Here is an 18,914-nt window from a genome sequence, read left to right as displayed (position 1 = left end):
TAGGATAGGATAGGATAGGATAGGATAGGATAGGATAGGATAGGATAAATAAAATTAAGTAAAAAATAAAATAGTTTATAAACATTGGCCTGTTTACCAACCATAATGTTAGGCATTGGTAATTTCAAGATGAAGAAAATATAGTCTTTGCCCTTCAGGAATTAATAATTTTGCAGAAATTTTGCAGAAATCTGAAAAGCAGAAAATTACAGTGTATTGTAGTCAGTCCTTTAATAGAGGTATATATTTGTGCTATGGAAACATAAAGAACTATAAAGGTAGAGAGTCATCTGTTAACATAATTCTTATTTATTCTATTTGGCCAAATGGAACAGTATTTGTAGAAGAGATGATGGCGAATCTGTTTTACAAAATTATAATTATTACATAATTATAAAATTATAAAGTAAAAACTTTTTTCACAACGCATGAACTTAACTAGCCTGGACTATGAAAAACTAAGCTTTTCAGCCTCACTGTGATGTATATAAAATCAAGGCAGTTTGCTTATTTTCTGTGATCGTATAATGATGTAATAGCCCAAAAGGGTAGTGTTCTCAGAGCCGGATACTAGGAGACAGGAATTTCTTGCTCTAAAAAATAATCTCAGGGGGTGCCTGGGTGGCTCAGTTGGTTAAGTGTCCGACTTAGGCTCAGGACATGATCTCATGGTTTGTGAGTTCGAGCCCCGCGTGTGGGCTCTGTGCTGTCAGTTCAGAGCCTGGAGCCTGCTTCGGATTCTGTGTCTCCTTCTCTCTATGCCCCTCCCCCACTTGTGCTCTGTCTCTCTCTGTCTCTCAAAAATAAATAAATGTAAAAAAAAAAAAGAAAGAAAAATCTCAGGGGCACCTCGGTGGCTCAGTCGGTTAAGCCTCCGACTTTGGCTCAGGTCATGATCTCACGGTTCGAGACCCGTGTCAGGCTCTGTGCTAACAGCTCAGAGCCTGGAGCCTGCTTTGGATTCTGTGTCTCCCTCTCACTCTCTGCCCCTCCCCTGCTCGTTCTCTCTCTCTCAAAATTAAATATTAAAAATAATAATAAATAATTTCAGGGTCATTTTAAGTATAAAATATTACTGTATGTGATATTGGACACAAATCATTTTTGATACCTGCCTTGATAAACCAACCTTTATGTGATTTTTTAACTTAAAATTTTAGGTTAATAGTGAAAAGTCTCACATATAGAAGTTCCTATTCAGAGTCCAAAATTTGTATTCTAAGTATCTTTATGAAAGATACCAGAATAGATCTGTTTCTGAATAACAGTAAGTAAATAGTCACCAAATTTCAGCCTTATCTGTTGAATATAACTTTGTACAACATATAAAGTATAATGTAAGGATTACCGTTTTGTTAAAGAATAAACACACTAAAACCTTATAAACATGCTACTGAGGATAAGTGGAAATTTCCATACAAAGTACACATCTTGGATTTCATTAATAGCAAACATTTATATAGTACTATATTCACTGTGTGCCAGATATATAGTAACATTGATTAACTCACTTAATCCAAGTAATTTTATAAGACTGGTACCATTATTATCCCCATTTCCAGATGAAGAAAGCAAGGCATTCACAAGTTAAGTGATAAACTCAAGGTCATATAGCTGGTAAATTGGGTCCCAGGACCATGAGCTTAACCATTGCACTGTACTATCCTTTTTCTGAAACAAGTAATCTTTTTTCAACAAGTTGTCCTGGGGGTGAGTGCTAGGAATAGGAAGAGTATTGTGCTAAAGTTGAATACTTTGCTTCCTAGCACCTAAGGGTAATGGTGCTACCACCATTCATGTAGCTTCCCAAGCTCCATAATTTTTCTTCCTACCTCAGGTCTCCTGTTTGTAATCCTACCTATTAGGATTTCCTAATTGTAAATCCTACCTATTAGGTTTCCTAAATATCTTCCAGCCTTGTTGTTCCTCTCTGCTGTCAGTATTTTCGTTACTTTGATCCTAACAATCAGTATTGGACCCAAAAATTTCCTAGTTGGTTGCTCTGCCTTCTGTGTCTCTCCACTTCTAGTCTTTATTCCAGGCAGTGCTTGATTTTACCACTACTGTTATTTTTAAATGTTTAATAACACCCATTCTTATAAGATCAAATCCAAACTTTATCATGGCATCCAAAAACCCATTTTCCCTCCAAGATACCTCTAATTTATTTTTCCATCTTCAACTCCTTCCACTCCCCTCTGTATCCTTGTAGTGCCTTCTTTCTAGAAGGCTGTCTGAATATACTGTGTTCTTTTATGTCTTACTAGCCTGTATCCATGCTCTGCCCTTCATCCAGAATGCTCTCCCCTCTTTTGTCTGGTAAAGATTTTTCTTATCCTGCAAGTTCTGACTCACTCGGTAGTGTCTATAAATCCTTCCCTAACTTACTCAGGTTTCCCCTGCTCCCAAAGTAGTTTTTACCTACTTCTGATAGAATATTCTGATATAATATTCCATCAAATTATATTATAGTTATTGTCATTTCCTTCACCAGACTTGGAATATCTCATACTGTATACACATTTGTTTAGCAGGTGAATGCTCAATAGGTATTTTTGAATCAATGAACAAATATATGAAATTCTAACAATCTTTTCCATAGGTGCTGCAGATGATTACAATAGGATTGGTTCTTCGCTATATGCTTTAGGAACTCAGGATTCTACAGATATATGCAAGTAAGGATTCTGATTTAAAACATTAAATAAAACACAGGGCACCTGGGTGGCTCAGTTGGTTAGGCGTCTGACTTTGGGTCAGGTCATGATCTCATGGTTTGTGAGTTCGAGCCCTGCATTGGGCTCTGTGCTGACAGCTCAGAGTCTGGAGCCTGCTTTGGATTCTATGTCTCCCTCTCTCTCTGCTCCTCCCCTGCTCACACTCTGTCTCTCTCTCAAAAATAAACATTAAAAAAAAAAAAGTTTTAAAACATTAAATAAAACAGAAAAATTTTGCTAGCAGCCTGGGCATGTAGAATGCCTGACCCAGCAGGCATTTAGAATATCTTCATCAAAACACATCAGTAATAAGGAACTTTTTTATAAACTTGGATCAATGTTATTTTTTCCTCTACTCTTTCTCTCTTATTTCTTAAATCTGAAAAATAGAGGCGCCTAGGGAACTCAGTTTAAATGTCCGACTTCTGCTCAGGTCATGATCTCACGGTTCGTGGGTTCAAGCTCCACATCGGACTCTCTACTATCAGCACATAGCCTGCTTCGGATCCTCTGTCTCCCTCTCTCTCTGTCCCTCCCCAGTTCACATGCTCTCTCTCTCTCAAAAATAAACATTTAAAAAGAAAATCTGAAAAATAAAAATTGACTTTAATGTATATTTTAACATTTACAAAGTGTTATTTGATGAAAATTGGCTGACGTGTGTGTATGTGTAAGGAAGAGACACAGAACTTATGTCAAAATGTTCTTAGGTTTTGATGAAGTTTATTATAAATAAACGTTCTGAAATTAGAATATACAGTATATATATGTATGTATGTATTTCTTTGGAGGCCAAATTGACTTTTAAAGTAAAATATGATGGTATTAGTTTATACTTTTTAGAGAGGCTAGTTTTAGTTTTTAAGTTTAGTGAATCTCAGGGTAGTCCTAGGGTGACCAGAGGGTAGCTGTTGTATGTGTTAGTATGGAAATACTCTCTGAATGTTTGCTTACACAGCTGTCCCTTACTTAATTTATGTTAGCTTTCTACATTAATCTAACCATGGTTAATTTTAGTTTTTCCTATAATATTGTTTAAACACAACTGTTTATTGAAAAATAATCCAAACTTTTTTTTTTCAAACTTAAGTGGCAAAACTATTTTCCTAGTTTATGCCTTTTTCTAAACCACATCCTTGAATCTTTTTTCTAGTGTATCTTGTCTTAGTAGACCTGTAAGATCCAAAGATCCAAGTTTTTCAGCAAAGCAAGGTACTATACATATATATATATGGCTTACATTAATTAACATGCTACCTTTCCTAAGAATTCATAAGTCTTGGAGTGCCTGGGTGGCTCAGTCGGTTAAGCATCTGACTTCAGTTCATGATCTCATAATTCGTGGGTTCTAGCCCCACATCAGGCTCTGTGCTGACAGCCCAGAGCCTGGAGCCTGCTTTGGATTCTGTGTCTCCCTCTCTGTCTGCCCCTCCCCTGCTCACACTCTGTCTGCCCCTCCCCTGCTCACACTCTGTCTCTCTCTGTCTCTCAAAAATGAATAAACATAATTTTTAAAAAAAGGATTTGTAAGTCTTTGATAAGAAGAAAAAGTCAACCTTGCCATGTGTAACTGGGCATAAACCTGTCAAGCAAGTTCTTTTTAGTAAAACAAAGTTCATAAAATAGTGTTTTAGCTTTCAATAGCACTTGCCTTCATCCAGTTATAACGTCACCAGTAATTACATATTTTACAGAATACTCTTTTAAAAAGCTGTGCATTGGGATATTTTTTAGTTGGTATCACCATTGAGAGATAGGCAATTTAGTTAAAAGTGAACATGAATTTTAAGATACAAATTGCTTACTCATTTCTGTTATTTTCTAAAACAAAGCAGCTCTATTTGAAGGTGTTTAAAACATAACTATCAAATAACTTCAAGAGCTGTTCCAGCCTTAGTGTTTTCCTTTTAAATCAGCCTTTTGTCTCTTTGGATCTGATTGTTCTGTACTTCTATAAGAATTTTGAAATCATGGGCTTTATTTAGTATTATGTGGCATATTAATGAATGTAAGGAAAAATTTTTTTTTGTTTAAATATATGTATGGCTTAGGGGTGCCTGCTGGCTCAGTTGGTGGAGCATGTGCCTTTTGATCCAGGGGTTGTGAGTTCAAGCCCCACATTGGGTATAGAGATTAGGGAAAAAAATTGAATTTTAAAAAGTTAGAAATTAATAAATATATGGCTTAGATTGTTACTTTGAAAGGGTAAGATTTTCTGTAACAACAGTTTCCAAGTTATCTGTTATATGGGTGGAAGTACAGAGATGTTGAACTAAATGAAGTCTGCATTGAACGAGACCATCAAATATTACTGTAGTGAGATAACAGTGTTCATTATTAATACAGTTTGGGGGCATATTCTCTCAACATTTGACTTGGAAAATCATTTCAGAGCTGGCTTCTGATGAAATATTTTTCCCTTCCAGGTTTTTTCTCAAAGTTTCAGAACTATTTGATAAAACCAGAGTAAGTACTATCAGTTAACCTTTGGGAGTCTAAATCATTGCATACAGTACTGTTTAACCTGTTATGATTGTGTTTAACTTTGTTGAGAAAGATGAGTTCTACTTCAGAAGGATGAAGAAACAGACTTAGATTTGAAAATTGTAAGTTGTTTTTCAGGAAACTCATTTTTTTTGTTGCTGTTGTTATGGCCTTTTGGTATTTGTAAAAGTTCATATTCTTGATCAGAGAACATTTTCATTATAGAGACTAGGTTTACTTTTATGAAGAATGGTCTTTTTCTGGGGCTTTGTATGCTAGAAGAAAGTTTTAGATTTATTACGGTTTTACCAAGATTGCATTGCTTTTGATCCCCCTTGACACACTGGTTTAAAAGCGAGTTATATCTGTGTCATTGGGTGACTCAACTGAGCGTCCAACTTCAGCTTAGGTCATGATCTTAGGGTTCATGAGTTTGAGCCCCACAATGAGCTGGCTTCTTTCAGCACAGAGCCCGCTTAGGATCCTCTGTCCCCATCTCCCTCTGCCCCTCCCCTGCTCACGCTCTCTCTCTCTTAAAAATAAACATTTAAAAAAAAAAAGTGAGTTTAACAATATGAGGCAAATACACAACTGCAAAAAAGGTTACATAGCAATAATGCTTTAATATTGATGTAGTCTTGATTTTCAGGGATTAGTCTTAGATACAATAATATTAAAACACTTTGATGAAGTTCAGAGAAGAGTGAAATGTTTATTATGTGTTTAATGGCACTTACCTGAGATTGGAAGTGGCTAGTCCATTGTAGAAATCTGATTTCAACGTGACTTTGTCAATTGAGTAATAGATAGTGAAGATAAGTAAAAGAAAAGGAGTTATTTTCTTACAAAGGAAACCATCATTAAATACATAAATGTTGTTGTAGTGAAGGGTCCCAAAAGCCCATTATTTCACTTTTGGTATTTGTACAAATGAGCATTTTCCAGGAGGATACAGTTGTTTCCTGTGTGTCTACATCAAAAGAATAGGGAACTATCACAGAATAGCTTTATGAGTTAGTATTTTTGCAGAAGTAAATGTCAAGATGAGATTAGACATGCAAGAGATTCATTGGGAAGAACAAAGAGGGAGGAGCAGGATAGACGTGAAGAGACTTCAGACCATAGTGCAGGTCTACACCTGGGAAAGGAGAGGGACTTGGTAGGAGGAGTTTCAGACTATAGCGCAGTCTTAAAGTTTTGTCCAGATCAAAAGGGAGTCCTCAGCCAAAGTTGCTCATTAGAGGCAGTACGGCATCAGCAAGACTGGGCTAGTGCTACGGCCCCTGTGCTCTGTCATTGGGTGCAGCTGAGGCAAGGAGGGAAGGATGTATCATAACCTTGGGATGAATATTGTTCTGATCTAGAGAGATTGCAGCTGGGACTCTGAACAAACTATGCTCCTTGCAGCAAGCAATTTCTCATGAAGGAGATCTAGATGGCACGTTGCCATAGGCACCACAGTCTTCATTTCTTTTGGTGTCTTGGTGTTGTTCTGGTTATTATTGCTGTGGCACAAACCATCCTAAAATCAATAGCTTAAAACGACAGCCATTTTATTATGCTAATGAATTCTTTGGGTCAAGAATTCACAAAAGGCAGAACAGAGGTGGCTTGCCTTTACTCCATGATGTCTGGGGCCTCAACAGGGAACATATGAAGGCTGTGGGCTAGAATCCTCTGAAGGAAGGCTCTTTCACTCAGGTGTCTGGGGGTGATACTGGCTACCAACCGAGACTTTAGCCGGGGCTATTGGCTGTAACATTTGTGTGTTGCTTTTCCATGGAGCTGCTTAGGTTTCCTCACAGTATGGTGGCTTGAAAGCAAGCATCCTGAAAAATGGGAAGTGAAAATTGCTAGTTTCATTAAGGCCTTGAAACTGGCACAGCATCACTTTTGTATTGATCAAGCAATGTTAGGGCCCAGAATCAAGGGAAGGGAATACATACATACATACCCCTACTCCGTCTTAGTGGAAGGAGAGAGGAGCCATATTTAAAAGCACCCAACTTCCATCTAACATGTTACCTAGATTTATCTAAATCAGTTTATCTAAATTTATCTAAATCAATTTTGAATATATTTTATGTCTGTGCATTTATTGTTAGGTTCATAAGTTTATTTCTCTGTAAGGGAATGTGTCTTAAGCTTCAAGGTTTTTGCTAACTTTTTACTGAAATATATTTTACATATAGGAAAGAGCATATATGAGAAGTATACAGCTCAGTGAAATTTAACAAATTTAACACACCCATATAATGAACACCCACATCAAGAAATAGAACATTTAGGGGCACCTGGGTGGCTCAGTCGGTTAAGCATCCAACTCTTGATTTTGGTTCAGGTCATGATCTCACGGTTCATGAGTTTGAGCCCCACATCGGGCTCCATGATGACATTGCTAAGCCTGCTTGGGATTCTCTCTACCCCCTCTATTTTGCCCCTCCCCCCTTCTGTACATGCGCACTCGCTGACTCTCTCTCTCTCTCAAAATAAGTAAACTTAAACAAAAAAAGCATGCCCTGCCCCCCTTCAGCTGCTTTCTGAGTCACCACCTCCTGCAAGGAAAACCACTATCTTAGCTTCTAACAGCAGAGATTAATCTTATTTTCATATTTTATGTAAATGCTTCATGCAGTATGTATTCTTTCATGTCTGGTTCCATTTACTCAGCATTACATACATAAGATTCATCTGTGTTGGTTTTTTTTTTTTCCTTTTTCAGAAGAGAGAGAAGTACTTTTCCTTTTTTTTTTTTTCTTTTCTTTTTAGTTTATTTACTTTGAAAGAGAGAGAGAGCTAGGGAGGAACAGAGAGAGGGAGAGAGAGAATCCCAAGTAGGCTCCACACTACAGCTTGGAGCCCCATGCAGAGCTCAAACTCACGAACCATGAGAAACCTGAGCCAAAATCCAGAGTCGGATGCTTAACTGACTGAGCCACGAAGGCGCCCCTGCGTTTTTTGTTTTTGTTTTTGTTTTTTCGTTTGGTTTTAAGTTTATTTACTGAGAGAGAGAGAGACAGAGAGAGTACACGCGAACGAGTGCACAAGTGGGGGGAGGGGCAGAGAGCGAGGAAGAGAGAAAGAATCCCAAGCAGGCTCCATGCTACCAGCACAGTGCCCAGCTGAGGGCTCAGTCTCACAAACCATGAGATCATGATCTGAGCCAAAATGAAGAATCAAACACTTAGCCTACTGAACCACCCAGGAGCCCCGATTCATCCATGTTGTTGCATGTAGGTATAGTTCCTTCATTCCTTCATTCATTGCTATATACCTTTCCTTGTCAAGAATATACCTAAATTTATTCATTTGTCCTCCTGTTGGTAGGCATTTGGATCGTTTCTAGTTTGTGGCTCTTTACAAATAGTACTTCTAAGACCATTCCTAGATAGTTTCAGCTGAAAACAAGTAGATACTTGTTCAGTATATATAACCAGGAGGGGAATTAGGGGTCTTACGGTATCCATGTGAAAAGCTTTCATAGATCGTGCCAAACCGTTTCCCAAAGTGATTGTACCAATTTACATTCCCATCAGAATAAATGTGAGCATTGGGGTTGCTACACAGCTTGCAGTACTTGCTGTTGTCTTTTTTTAGTTATTCTGTTGGATGTGTAGGGTTTTTATTTTTAATTTTTTTAATGTTTTTATTTATTTTTGAAGGAGAGAGAGAGACAGAGGATGAGCGGGGGAGGAGCAGAGAGAGAGGGAGACACAGAATTCAAAGTAGGCTCCATACTGAGCTGTCAGCACAGAGCCGGACGTGGGGCTTGAACTCACAAACTGAGATCATGACCTGAGCCAAAGTTGGATGCTTAACTGACTGAGCACCCAGGTGCCCTGGATGTGTAGGGTTTTTAAATTTTAACTTTATTTCAACAGGAATTTCAGACCCACAGAAACATTGTGAGAATAGTACAAGGAATTCCTATACATGGGTCACCCAGATTTCCTAAATGTTAACATTTTCTACATTGCTTAAAGTGCTTTTTCCCCAAAATGTCCATTTCATTCTGTTTCTGCCCTTTGTGCACATCTGTCTTTTTTTAAAAGATAAGAATTAGGGGCACCTGGGTGGCTCAGTCAGTAAAACCTCCAGCTCCTGATTTCAGCACAGGTCATGATCTCATGGTTCGTGGGATCGAGTCCTTTGTTGGGCTCTGCGCTGAGTGCAGAGTCTGCTTGAGGTTTCCTCCCTCTCTCTCATTCTCAAAATAAATAAATAAACATTTTTTTAAAAAGATAAGAATTTTAATATAGTCAATACAGTTATCAATGATTTCCCTTGATGTCACCAAATTCTTGCTATATACATGTTCCCAGTTGCCTCAAATGGCTTTTTACAGTGGAGTTCATCTGACTTAGATTCCAACAAGGTCCCTATATTATATTTGGTTGACATAATACATCTTTATCCTCTGTCTCTCCAGACTGAAGAGTTGCATCTTTTTAGTCTGACATGGCTGTTTCCCGTTTTATCCCAACTCAAACTAACCACATCTGTTTATTACTCTGTGGTGTCTTCAGGCACATTTTGGTAATGTTTTGACTGTATTTTCTGGTTGTTCTCAGTAGGAAGATTGGTTTGTTACCTAGTCTACCATTGTCAGCCTTTAACACTTTAAAATCATGTGTACATATCATTGAAAGGAAGTAACAAGAGAAAATGTAAGTGCTGAAAGATGGTACTGAAACACAGTCTAGCTGGGAACTTGAATCAGATATCGAGTCCTTCCAAAAACTCACTAATTTCATTTGATCTCCTTCTTTTTTCTGTTTATTTCTTGTCATAATCATGAAGAAAAGTAATAGTCTAGTAGAAAGGAGAGGGTGGGAAACTTAGGTTAAATAGGAGTGGATACAGTAGATATTTATAACTTTAATTTTTTTACAGTAATTGAGAAAGAAAATGTGGGGTGTAGACTATGTGCTAATTAAATGCCTGTTTTTTTCCCCTTTTTCAGAAAATAGAAGCACGAGTGTCTGCTGATGAGGACCTCAAACTTTCTGACCTTTTAAAATATTACTTAAGGGAATCTCAAGCTGCTAAGGTAACTTACTGTTCACTGTTTTTTAAAAAGGACTGTTTTATTAAAAGCCATCTCTTTAGAAGTTAGATTTAAGGTTATTAAAAATTATTAATCTGTTGATTTTAAATTATATTCTCAAGTGTGAATTTTTTTCTCCTTTTATAAATTGTAGGTCAGGGAACCCCACATAAATGTTTCCTCTATTGGGGTGCCTGACTGGCTCAGTTGGTAGAGCATGCAACTCTAAATGTTGGGGTCATGACTTCATGCCCCGTGTTGGGCCTAGTGCTTATTTAAAAGAATAAAAACTTGGGGCACTTGGTGGCTCAGTCAGTTATGCATCCGGCTTTGGCTCAGGTCATGATCTTGTGGTTCATGAGTTCGAGCCCCACATTAGGCTCTGCGCTGACAGCTTGGAGCCTGGAACCTGCCTCGGATTCTGTGTCTCCCTTTCTCTCTGTCCTTGCCCAGCTTGTGCACACATGTGCTCTCTCACTCTGTCTCTCAAAAAGTAAACATTTTTTAAAAAATTATTAAAAATAATAATAAAATTAAAAAATAACTAAAAATAATGTTTCCTCTATAAGCTTCTGATACAGTATAGATTAGAATTTTTTTTTTTTTAATGAATTTGGTATAGTCATTCAGGTAAAATGCCTACAAAACAAAAAGTAAACCCCGTAGCTAAAGGAGTCCTAATTTGGTCTATATATATCTTTTGGGGGTAAATGAGCTCTAAAATCAGAATGTGTTTTATTTTAAGGCGACTCAAATTTCCTTTTTTTTTGAGAGTGAAGAGGGTGAGTAGGGGCAGAGAGAGAGGAAGACTGAGAATCCCAGCAGGCTCTGCACTGTCAGTGCAGAGACCGACCTGGGGCTCAAACCCACCAACCGCAAGATCATGACCTCAGCCAAAATCAAGAGTCGATCACTCAACCAACTGAGCCACCCAGGGAACCCAAATATCCTTTGGAAGTCTATGTATGTGCAAGACTAAAACTCTTACTATCCAAAAAATGTTTAACAGAAACAACTGAAAAAAGCACTGAAAACTTAGTGGCTCAGATATTCCAAATTTTGTGTTAATTTATGAATCGGTATGTATTGTACAGAAAATTCCCATGTGGTCAGTGGTGATTTGAACACCACATTTTCATTCCTTATCAAATTATAAATTGGCCTTGGGGCACCTGGCTGGCTTAGTTTATAGCACATGTGACTCTTGATCTCAGGGTCTCGAGTTCAAGCCCCACATTGGGTGTAGAGATTACTTAAAACATAAAATCATTAGTGGTGCCTGGGTGGCTCAGTTGAATAAGTGTCTGACTCTTGTATTTGGCTCAGATCATGAACCCACGGTTCATGAGCTCAAGCTCCACATCAGTCTCCACGATGATAGTGTGGAGCCTACTTGGGATTTTCTCTCTCCTCCTCTGTATCTGCCCCACCACTCTTGTTCTCTCTCCCAAAACAAATAAACTTTAAAAAAAAAATTAATAAATAAGTAAGGGGCACCTGGGTGGCTTATTCGGTTAGGTGTCCAACTTTGGCTCAGGTTATGGTCTCATGGTTTGTGGATTCAAGCCCCGCATCGGGCTCTGAGCTGACGGCTCAGAGCATGCAGCCTACTTCAGATTCTGTCTCCCTTTCTCTCTGCCCTCCCCCGCTTCTGCCCTGTCTCTGTCTCTCTCAAAAGTGAATAAACCTTTTTTAAAAATTGTTTTCAATAATTAATTAATTAAATATTTGTAAAATAAAACCACAGCGTGATACCACTTCACACCACCAGGTGGCTTGAATCAAAAAGATAAGCGTTGCCAAGGATGTGGAGAAATTGGGACACTCATACAGCGTCTGCAGAAATGTAAAATGGCGCAGCCACTTTGGAAAACAGTCTGGCAGTTTCTCAAAAGGTTGAACATAGAATTACCGAGTGACCCAGCAATTCCACCCCTAAGTAATGAGATAGAAAGAGAAAGGAAGACATGGTCACACACAGACTTCTACACAAATGTTCATAACAGCATTATTCATAATAGGCAGAGTGTGGAAACAAACAAATGTCTCTCCACTGGTGAACGGACACATCCATGCGGTGTGTCTGTCCTTACGGCGAAACATCATTTAGCAGTCAAGAGGAATGAAGTACTGATTCAGTTATAACATGAATGAACTCGAAACTGTATGCTGTGTGAAGAAGAAAGCCAGACAGAAAAGGCCACATATTACGTGATTCCATTTTTTTTTTCATGGCACGCCCAGAATAGGCAAATCTATAGAGACAGAAAGCAGATCAACGGTTGTCTAGGGTTGGGGGGTGGCAAGGAGGAAATGAAGAGTGACTGCTGATGGATGTGGGGTTTCTTTTTGATCGACAAAAATGCTCCAAAATTGATGGTGGTGATGGTTATACAACTCTGCCAGCACACTAAAAACCCATGAATTGTGCACTTGGAACGAGGTGTCTGTGTGTGAATTACATCTCCATAAAGCCGTTATAAAGACCATTTGGAGGGTGACTGGCATGTGATCTTCATGGCGTAAGCGTTAGCTCTGATGATGATGGGGGCAGTGGGGTGGTGGTGGTTGCCCGTAACTGTTCGAAACACGCATCGTGCCTTACTGTGAAGCATTCTGTTGTATAGGATCTCCTCTATCGAAGATCTAGGTCACTAGTGGATTATGAAAATGCTAACAAAGCACTGGATAAAGCAAGAGCGAAAAATAAAGATGTTCTTCAGGCTGAGACATCCCAACAATTATGTTGTCAGAAATTTGAAAAAATATCTGAATCTGCAAAACAAGGTACTGTTATATTAACCTTTAATTATACGGTATACCTTCAACTATTATGTGAATTAAATAGTTAATCCTAATTTCTTTTGTTCACAGAACTTATAGATTTTAAGACGAGAAGAGTTGCCGCATTCAGAAAAAATTTAGTGGAACTGGCAGAGTTAGAACTGAAGCATGCAAAGGTTAGTGTCATAGTCAAGGTTTAATAGTTTACGTGACTTATAATTTAGAAATGAGTCAGTCTTGGGGCACCTGGGTCCTCACGATTGGTGAGTTTCAAGTCCCACGTTAGGCTGTGCGGGGCCCCCCCTTCAGATCCTCTGTCCCCGGTCTGTGCTCTTCCCCCCCAAAAGTAAAAAATAAACATTAAAAAGAAAAGGGAGGGAGGGAGGGAGAGAGAGAGAGAGAGAAAGATAGAAAGAAAGAAAGAAAGAAAGAAAGAAAGAAAGAAAGAAAGAAAGAAAAAGAGAGAAAGAAAGAAGAGAAAGAAAGAAAGAAAGAAAAAGAGAGAAAGAAAGAAGAGAAAGAAATGAATGAATGAATGAATGAATTATGGGGTGCCTGGCCGGCTCATTCGGTGGAGCATGTGACCCTTGATCTCCTAGATGTGAGTTTGAGCCCCACGTTGGGTGTTGGGTGTAGAGATTACTTAAAAAAAAAAAAAAAGAAAGAGAGGAAGGCAGGGAGGAAGGAAGGAGTCAGTTATGGAAGTGACAATAATCCTTTAATGACAGTTTCTTTCTGGAGGGATATTGGAAGAGCCATTCCTGGATTAGAATGAATTATAATTGGGATGCTAATTTTTGAAGATCATTTTAGTACTCCAGAATAATTTAATGTTCGTAAATAAATATCCTTCGCCCAGCGTTTTTTCTAGTGTTTGTTTCCTCCAGATTCAGCCCTTTCTTGTAGTTAAGATAAAGCTTGGCCCAAGCCTTCTAATAAGGTTAGAACTAGAGAATCTTAGAATTGCGAGCGAACTTAAAGATCATCTAATTCAAGCAAGAATAATACGTACAATTTCTCTAAGCGGTCGGCTCTGCAAGACCCTAGTACCTAATATGGAAACCAGTATCATTTGTGACTGCTTAAAAAAGATAAATCTATCTTTAATAAAAACTTCTTTAAAAATTTAATATTTGCTGGCTTCAGTCAGAAGGACTGAAAGTAAAAATATATTCAAAATTCCCCAAATTAGAAGTATTAAAGAAATTTAAATAAACTTGTTAGTGTTTTTTTGTTTTTTTGTTTTTGTTTTTTTTTAATATATTTATAGTATTTACGCTTTGAAAGCCATTAAAAAGCTTGAAACTCTACTGAGACGTTCGGGACACTCCATAACGCACAGAAAGCTGCTTCTGTGTCACTTTGACAAATCGGTCAGAGTTTTGTCACGTGAAATAAGAAAGATAAATTTGACGGATGCCTGGGTGGCTCTGTCGTTTGAGGGTCCGACTCTTGGTTTCGGTCAGGTCATGGTCTCACAGTTTGTCAGCTGGAGGAGCCCTGCGTCCAACTCTGCGTGGAGTCTGCTTGGGGTTCTCTCTCTCCCTGCCCCTCCCCGCTCGTGCGCTCGCTGGTGCGCGCTCTCTCTCTCTCTCTCTCTCTCTCTCTCTCTCTCAAACTCTCAAAATAAATGGGTTGGCTTTAAAAAAAGAAAGAAAAATGAATTTAATTTCTCCCACAGAAACATTTGGATATATTACCCTCAAATATTTGATTATATTCTCTCCTACAAGCTAGACATCTTTGAGCTAAATATATTTTATCCCATACATTTCAATAAGCTTTTTATATTATTACACTAGGTCATTGCTGTTTTCAAATATTGCATGCAGGGGCCCCTTGGTGGCTCAGTTGGGTAAGCCTCTGTCTTTGGCTCAGGTCACGATCTCACGAGCTCACGATCTCACAGTTGGTGAGTTCGAGCCCGACGTCGGGCTCTGTGCTGACAGCTCAGAGCCTGGAATTGCTTCGGATTCTGTGTCTCCCTCTTTTCTCTCTCTGCCCCTCCCCTGCTCATGCTCTGTCTCTCTCTGTCTCTATGTCTCTCTCTCTCTCTCTCTCTCTCTCTCTGTTTCTCAAAAAAAAATAAGTACATAAACATTAAAATTTTTTTTCAATATTGCACCCAGAAATGGAAACACCTTTCCATACGTGGACTTATTATTGTACACGTTTCTTCTTACGGCAGTTTTAGAGGCATAAGGGTTTTTTGTGTTTTTTCTTTTTTTTCTTTTTCTTTTTGCTTTTCGCATAAGGGTTTGTTTTTTCGTTTTTTGGTTCTTTTGTGTTTTGTTTTGTTTAGCGCCATCTTACACCAGCTTGATTTGGCTTATAATCACACATCTTCTCCTCGTTCTCCTCCTCCTTCTTGGTCTGTTTTCGAGCCTCCAACCTATAGTTGTGTGTTTAATTCTTTGTAGGAATAGTTTTCATTTTTGTGGTAAAAAACACATAAATGTACCGTCTTACCCACTTTGAAAGTGTGCGGTTCAGCCTCGTTAAGTATATTCACATTGTCGTGCAACAGGTCTCTAGAACTTTTCATGTACGGAGCATTTAATTTTTAAAATGAAGTTGCAGGCCACAGTTATGTCTGTCAAATTGTAGCTTGCTAGTTGTAGCCCAGCGTGAGATCTTTTGGAAACTTCGATTTGATCATAAAGTAGTTGACTAGGAGAGTGGTGATTACTCCCAAGTGATGGACATTTGTAGTTTGTATGAACTTCCCTTTTATGTCGTCATCTAAGTTTTACTTTAAAAGATTGATCGGGACCAAAGGAGTCAACGTTGGTTCATCTAACCGGATAAGTGCACGGTACCCAAAAAGGCTGAATTTTTAGTTCCCTTCCTTTCTTTCTGTACTAATTGATATTAAGTTATTAATGAGTATTCTTTGGCGATGGCTATTTGGGTAGCTAGGAATTCACCTATTTATACTATCATCAACCGTTTCCATTTTATCTGTGATGGATACAAGAAGTATCCAATTCCTCATTACAATGAAGCTATATGTTACGGATTTCCCGGTCTAATCACCCTCTCAAAAGAAAATATTTCGATAAGGTTGGCATGATTTATTGTTACTGCACCCGTGTTGGTTTCTAATGTTCACTATGTTTGTTCTTTGTAAGGAGGTTACAAAATCTCTTCAGGATTTTGTTAATAGGTTTAAGGAAGGATTAGCAAATTACAGCCTGTCTGTTTCTGTGTAGCCTGTGAGCCAAGAATGGCGTTGGTTTTGAGAGGGAGAGAGAGAGCACGAGCAGGGAAGGGGCAGAGAGAGAGAGGGAGAGAGAGAGGTAGAGAGAGAGAAAGAACACCAAGCAGGCTCCTCACTGTCAGCGTGAAGCCCGATGCAGGGCTTGAACTCCCTAACCGCCAGACCATGACCTGAGCCGAAACCCAAGAGTCAGACACCTACCCGAAAGAGCCACCCAGGTGTCCCGGAGAGAGAGTATGTTAAGCAGGCTCCACGCCCAGTGCAGAATCCCAGGCGGGGCTGATCTCACGACCAACCGTGAGATCATGACCTGAGCCGAAATCGAGAGTCGGACGACGCTTGACCGACTGAGCCACCCAGGTGCCCCTCAGTGGTTCTTTGAAAAAAGGCGAAAGAATAGTATTTCGTGACACGTGATAATTACGCGAAATTTAGATTTCATCTGTAAGTGTAGTTTTACTGGAATACAGCCAAGCTCGTTCCTTTGTGCTCCGTCTGTGGTTGCTTTCATACTACTACAGCAAAACAGAGACCACATGTCTCTCAAAGTCTAAAACGTTTACTACGTGTTTAAGCCCTTTACAGAAAGTTTGCTGACCCTTACTATATAGATGGTTGTCAGGCTCTGGTTTCCAGATTTCTGTGCTTTTCAAATCCTTTCTGAAATGTGTTCTCTGATGGGTCTTCTGCTCCGGTGGCTCTCTCAACTAGAGGCAGTTTTGCCTCCCGGGAGACATTTAGCAATTTCTGGAGACATGTCTGGTAGTCACAATGGAGGATGGGTGGGTTTACGACCGGTATGTAGAGCACAGAGGGCAGGAATGCTGCTAAACTTTTGACAGGGCACAGGAGAGCCTCCATTAGAAAGGATTCGAGAGCCCCAAATACGTCAAGTGTGCCGAGACTGAGGGACACGGAGACTGGATGGCTCAGTCGGTGGAGCGTGCAACTCGTGTTCTCAGGGTTGTAGGTCTGAGCCCCACGTCGGGTGTAGAGATGACTTTAAAAATAAAATCGTTCAGGGGCACCTGGGTGGCTCAGTCAGTCAAGCATCCGCCTCTTGACCTACCTAAGAAAATGATAATAAATTTTAAAAATAATGATAAAATAAAATCTTCTTTTAAATGGGGGGTAGGGTGGGTGGTGCCTGGCTGGCTCGGTCGGAAGAGCGTGTGACTCTCGATCTCGGAGTCGCCAGTTCAAGCCCCACGTTGGGTGTAGAGAGATTACTTTAATAAAACTTGGGGCGCCTGGGTGGCTCAGTCAGTGAAGCGTCTGACTCTTGGTTTCCGTTCATGTCATGATCTCACGGGTTTGTGAGTTCGAGCCCCGTGTCCAGCTCTGCACTGATAACCGTGGAGCGTGCTTGGGATTCTCTCCTCTCTCTCTCTCTCTCTCTCTCTCTCTCTCTCTCTCTCTCTCTGTCTCTCTCTCAAAAATAAAATAAAATAAACATTTAAAAAACTAATAAAGCTTAAAAAAAAACAAAAAACAAAACCGAGGTTGAGAAACCCTGCCCTCTCGTCTGAGGTTTCTTGATGATTTTGCAAATCTGAACAAAGTCCCATTTTGGTCCCAGAATCCATATAAGTTATTCCAAAGAGATTAGACATTGGTTAAATTTACATCCAGATGGCTTAAAACTGCTTTGGATTTCACTCATTATAACCGGGATATGTCTTGCCATGTATTGGAACCTGGTTATAACAGAAAATTAGGTCATTTGGTCACTTTTGTGTCCTTGAAGACAGTCTCGGATATTTTATTAATGAAGCATAGAATGTATGATAAAGGCAGTGGAAAAAAAAAAAAAAGGTGATGCTACTGCTGCCTATGAGGGCGTGGAGTCCTCGTGCCTGGTGGGTAAGTGTGGGTCAGGGCACACCCTTCTGGAGGGCGTTGGCAGTGTGTCAAGTGCAGGATGTGTATCCTTGGACTTCGTCCCACTGGAGGGATATACCTTTAAGAAGATCATGTCGGAAATACAGACAGGCTCAGAATCCATCGTTCTACTGGCACAACATGGACAGTTACTGGGGCACTTGAAATTCTTAAAGGTTTATGTTCCCCCAATTTCAGGCGCTCAGTAAAGTTGCAAGAAAAGTACAAAGAATCCCTGGATAGTTGTCACTAGAGTCCTCAAATGTGCATATTGTCATGTTCGCTCTGTCCTCCCCTCCCCCTCTTCCTCCCTCCCTCTTTACTTTTCCTCTTTACACAGTACACACACACCCCACACCCCTACCCTTATACATACCTGTTTTTGTCTTAAACCACTTAGGTTGCAGCTAGGAAGTCTCTTGGCTCTTAAACACTTCAGTGTCGATTTCCTAACACCAAATAATTCTCTTGAGTACTTGGAGCAATTACAAAGATCAGGAAATTACTATGGATACAGTACCATTATCTAATCCACAGACTTTTAGGCCACCAGTTGTCTAACAATGAATAATGTCTTTAGTGGCAAAAGGATACTCAAGATAATACATGACATTCGGCGCACAGGCCTTTTTATTTATTTTTTAAGTTTATTTATTTTGAGAGAGCGAGCGAGAGAGAGCGCGAGCGCACACGTGGGAGAAGGGGAGAGGCAGAGCGAGCGAGCTAGCGGGCTAGCGAGAGAGAGAGAGAGAGAGAGAGAGAGAGAGAGAGAGAGAGGGGG

At 39.5% G+C, this 18,914-nt stretch overlaps 1 protein-coding gene across 1 annotated transcript in view; it reads left to right on the top strand.

Moving 5' to 3' along the window:
• SNX6 (sorting nexin 6) overlaps positions 1-13,389 on the top strand; it is a 52,710-nt gene extending 39,321 nt beyond the window's left edge. Inside the window, exons 9-13 of the mRNA XM_040476912.1 lie at positions 2,603-2,678; positions 5,144-5,183; positions 10,165-10,251; positions 12,876-13,035; positions 13,123-13,389. Coding sequence (XP_040332846.1) covers positions 2,603-2,678; positions 5,144-5,183; positions 10,165-10,251; positions 12,876-13,035; positions 13,123-13,232 — 473 coding nt within the window. The 3' untranslated portion in view covers positions 13,233-13,389. The remainder of the gene's footprint in view (positions 1-2,602; positions 2,679-5,143; positions 5,184-10,164; positions 10,252-12,875; positions 13,036-13,122) is intronic.
• The last annotated feature ends 5,525 nt before the right edge of the window (positions 13,390-18,914 follow it).

This window comes from Herpailurus yagouaroundi, unplaced genomic scaffold, assembly GCF_014898765.1.
Source record: "Herpailurus yagouaroundi ecotype Mexico unplaced genomic scaffold, PumYag 141, whole genome shotgun sequence".
Classification (NCBI taxonomy): Eukaryota; Metazoa; Chordata; class Mammalia; order Carnivora; family Felidae; genus Herpailurus; species Herpailurus yagouaroundi.
This window is presented reverse-complemented; position numbering and strand designations above follow the sequence as displayed.